The sequence below is a fragment of the Oryzias melastigma genome, linkage group LG4 (assembly GCF_002922805.2).
Source record: "Oryzias melastigma strain HK-1 linkage group LG4, ASM292280v2, whole genome shotgun sequence".
NCBI classification, from domain to species: Eukaryota; Metazoa; Chordata; class Actinopteri; order Beloniformes; family Adrianichthyidae; genus Oryzias; species Oryzias melastigma.
This window is the reverse complement of record NC_050515.1, coordinates 21,277,772-21,281,936: the sequence shown is the minus strand read 5'-3', so window position 1 is coordinate 21,281,936 and position 4,165 is coordinate 21,277,772. Positions and strand designations below refer to the sequence as shown.

General features: G+C 40.5%; 1 protein-coding gene across 1 annotated transcript in view; it reads right to left on the bottom strand.

Moving 5' to 3' along the window:
• LOC112150370 (1-phosphatidylinositol 4,5-bisphosphate phosphodiesterase gamma-1) overlaps positions 1–4,165 on the bottom strand; it is a 36,528-nt gene that overhangs the window by 7,866 nt on the left and 24,497 nt on the right. Inside the window, exons 14-19 of the mRNA XM_024278618.2 lie at positions 3,892–4,011; positions 3,709–3,816; positions 2,713–2,897; positions 1,223–1,423; positions 366–485; positions 94–293 (exon numbers count right to left, since the gene is read on the bottom strand). Coding sequence (XP_024134386.1) covers positions 94–293; positions 366–485; positions 1,223–1,423; positions 2,713–2,897; positions 3,709–3,816; positions 3,892–4,011 — 934 coding nt within the window. The remainder of the gene's footprint in view (positions 1–93; positions 294–365; positions 486–1,222; positions 1,424–2,712; positions 2,898–3,708; positions 3,817–3,891; positions 4,012–4,165) is intronic.

Sequence of the window (4,165 nt, the reverse complement as noted above, 5' to 3'; positions counted from 1 at the left end):
TCATTTTTTCCCCACTTTCTTTGGAATATCGATCCACAGATTTAATTAACAATACCGCTTTTCCCCTTTGACTCAACTAATGGACTTCTTAACCTCCTGTCTGACTCACCGTGGTGCCCATCCGGTCCAGCGTGTCCTCGTTGATGGGGTAGCGCAGCCTCATCTTGCGGTACAGAGGATGCCTCTCGTAATAGCTCACCAGATCCACCAGACTCTCAAACTCCGCCGAGCTTCCCAGCATGAACAGCCGCCCCTCCTGCTGGATGCGGCAGTGCTTGATCTTCCCCTCCGCCCTACAGGAAGCGACAGAAACTATGACTGAGGGTTTTTGTGAGACTCGTGAAACCCGTGTACTGACGTTCTACCTGAAGGAGATGGCGTAGGAGTTGTGCTCGCTGCGTTTGCGCACCAGAAACGCTCCGTCCCGCGGCACGCGCATCAGCATGTGTTCAGCCTGGACGCGGGACAGACTGGAGTGGTACCACCTGCCAGAGCACATTCAGCATCAATATGACTCTATTTTAGTCAAGCAGCGAGAGGCTTCTTCCTCTTTTTCTACTGTCTACTCACACATGTCTGCCACCTACAGCTGGAGGAGGCTCGGTGTAAAATGTCAAAGCGGTGCAAATCTTGTCAGTCTCGCTGATTGGTCAAAGTTTAACCTTTCAGTCCACATTCAATGAATGCACGTTTGGTATGTAGAGCCCAAATTCCACATGAACACAAGAGTTCTGAATGCAGAAACTAAAAAAACGCATTAACATGGACTTTTTATTAGAAGTGACTGCTTGTATCTGTGTTGGAGTGGGTGTTATAAGTGCAATCTGAAACTTAATAGCAGAGTCTTTAATCTGACTTAAATACCTACAACTCAAAACCTTTTCTGAGCTCAAGAAAAGACATTTTCCTTTCATAAAAAAACTATTCCTGGCTTCTCTTCTAGCTACTGGAATTTAGAAATGATTAACTTTTCAAAATAATAGCTTTTAGTGTAAAGACTTTTTGACTTTTATTTTGAAGGTATCACATACATTTAGAAAAAGCTCATTTTATAAACAGAACAAGTTTGAGATTGATTTAAAAAAACAAACCTTGACAAAGATGGCTATTACATTAGTTACATTATGATGTGCAGATTACAAAAAAAAAGTTTACTGCAGGACTTAAACATCAAGAGGTGATGATCTCTGAACTCTGATGTCTTTGGGGACATGTCACTCACTCTCGGCTCTCGTGCGCGTTAGGTTGAGGCACAGGGTTTCCCAGCCTCATCTCGAACTCGTTGCAGCGCAGCGGCGTGTCTCTGTAGTGGCAGATGAGGCGGTAGAGGCTGTCGAACACCAGGTTGTCCGTCAGGTAGAAGCGGGTGGAGCCGGACTCCTGGCGGGAGTGGATCCTGCAGTGCTGGACTCGCCCGGAGCGCCTGGAGGAGACACCCCACATGATTCATTAGCAAACTGGAGGAGCTGCGTTTGACTGACAACCATCAACCGAACACATTCTGTTTTATGTGATACTTTTGTATAACATCTTAGATCTCAAGTTCAAGTCATCATTAGGATGAAAGGAAATATTACAGTGAGAATTTGTACTTTTCAAAAATGAGGCTGAAAAAAATGCAAGTTAGCCAAAAAATCTTGTATGTTCTGCTATTTCAAAGTTTTTTAAATTTTAATATTTAATAAAATGAGACAAACAATAAACGCAGGATTGAAAAACACATATAAGTATTGTTGAAAAGGCAATGAATATTTTTGCTTTCTGCAATTAAAGCATGAAGTCATGGTTTGAGATAAAGTGACTTTAAAAGCTCCTTAGCTTCCCACTTTGAATATATGTAAGAGACAAAATAGATAGTAATTAGAAAAACACACCTACACTTCATATGATGATTATTTTAATATAAACAGAAAGGAAAAACAAGAAACTTTTCATTTTAGGAAATGTGTCTGAGATTAAGTCAAAAATATTGACTGTATATGAGAACTGGACCAAGTGAGTGTGACATCAACCATAGAAAATTATCTTCTTCCGGCTCCAACCAAATGACGTCAATTTAGTCACCATTTAATTTTTTTTGCAATATGGATGTCGCTATGTTAGAGCCAGACGTCGTCAGTAAGCAGTGATTGGTCCAAATCTGAGTCAACATTTCTATGGCAACCACTCTCACCAATCAGGAGTGAGCTTGTTGGAAGACCACACCCCTTCCATTTGAAAACAGGCTAGCAGTAACCTGTTGATCAAATGTTTTTAGCGCTCTATGTGAGACCACATGCTTTAATTGAATTATCTGATTGGTCAGTTTATAACATGAGCTAGCATGTAGCTGAAATATTAGCTAAACTCAAAAATAGCCTGAAAAACCTTAGTAAAAGCTAAAATAGTCCAAAAAGCTAGCATAATGCTATCATAACTTTCAACTTTACTACACTCCGACTCCATATAATATAAAGTAACGACTAATCAACTATTTTAATCGTCATCGACTATTTTAATGGTGGATTAGTGGTCGATTAGTCTAGTAAAAAGTTTTCAAAGCAAGAATGTTTATTCTGACAAATCAAATGACTGAGTGTTTATTTCTCAATAGACGTCTATGGGATTTTAGCTCCTTGGAGCCAGCTACTACTTCCTATATGGAACAAAAGGGGGGAGGAGTCACTCAGTCCACTTCTCATGTACTGTCAATGAAACATGGGTAATACTGACCAGAAGGAAAGGGTGTAGTCTCCCACAAAAGTCTCACTCTCGCGCACCAGGAAGGTGCCGTCCTTCCCTCCGCCTTCGCAGTACTCCTGCAGGAGCTTCTCAGCCACCTGCCGACCATCCCGTCCTCCACCCAACTTCCCGTGGAACCAGCGCTCTGCACAGTGCTGCTCATTGTTGTTGCACTCCTAAAAAGAGAAATCAAGAGATTTTGGTTTATTATAAAAAAGAAAAACATTGTTTTTGCCATGCATTCTCAAGCTTTGTGGTTATGCTCAGTTACACATTCTCCAGAAAATTATGGTAAAGTTTACAGTCATTTACTCCACTCATTTTATTTCACATGTTCTTAAATAGCATTAATTCTAATCAAATACTTATAGTGACACATTAAACACCAAAAAAGGAAAATGTGTAAAAATATGGAGGCAATACCTAATACCTCCTATTGTTAATAACCACATTCTGACAATATAATTTTGAGTTTGAATTTTATTATAAAGGAAATTTACAATTGCATTACGGTATTTCCTCTTTGTAGGATCAATAAAGTTTTATTTTCCATCATAACTTTACAAATCACACAAAAGCAGATTTTTAAGACAAAACTTGATATATAATTGGCATATGCTACTGCATGGATGAGAAGTAGGGGGCTTTTTATATCTTAAAAGTCAGTATAGGAAAAAAATTATATATGATTTTAGTGGTAGTACCCCATTCTAAGTGTAAAGCACGGTGGTGGAAGGACCATAATTTGAGCTTGGTTTATAGCCACAGGACCAAATTATCTGGTGGTTACAGAGTTAACAATGAACTTTGAACCGGTTCAGTGGCCTTGTGGTAGAGTGTCCGCCCTGAGACTAGAAGGTTGTGACTTCAAATCCATTGCTGAGCTATACTCAGCATTAAGGGGCTGGATTGTGGTTTAAAAGCTAAAGGTAGAATGTTGTTTTATCTCAACAGAATACAAAAAGAACCCACCAGTAATCCTCTCACCTCCTTTCCTTCATCGTCATCCTCCTCATCAGCCGTCTGGTAGTGCGACGTCTCCTCTGAGTAGTAAATCTTATTACTGGTCAAGACGAAATAGTGCGGCGTCCATGTCTGGAACATGACAGAACCAGTGAGTCTGGATGCGTCACAGCAGGCCCTGCTGCTGCTCTGCTGGAGGAGACTCACGTGGTCAATGGGGTCCTCCAGGTAAAGGATGCCGTTCTTCAGGGAGTTGCTGATGTCGTTTTCAGAGTAGCTGGCTGACATCACCTCCTCGTATAACGTTCCTTCCACCAGTTTCTTGTGCTGCAAATGAAACAGAGACAGATCAGCAGTCTGAACACATCTAATCAATACGAAGAATTTATGGCGTCTATTTATGACTCCACTGTGTTCTGATGAGGAAAATGTGGATAGTTTGATAAAAATTACATTCAAGCTGATTTTTTTTCACAAAAAA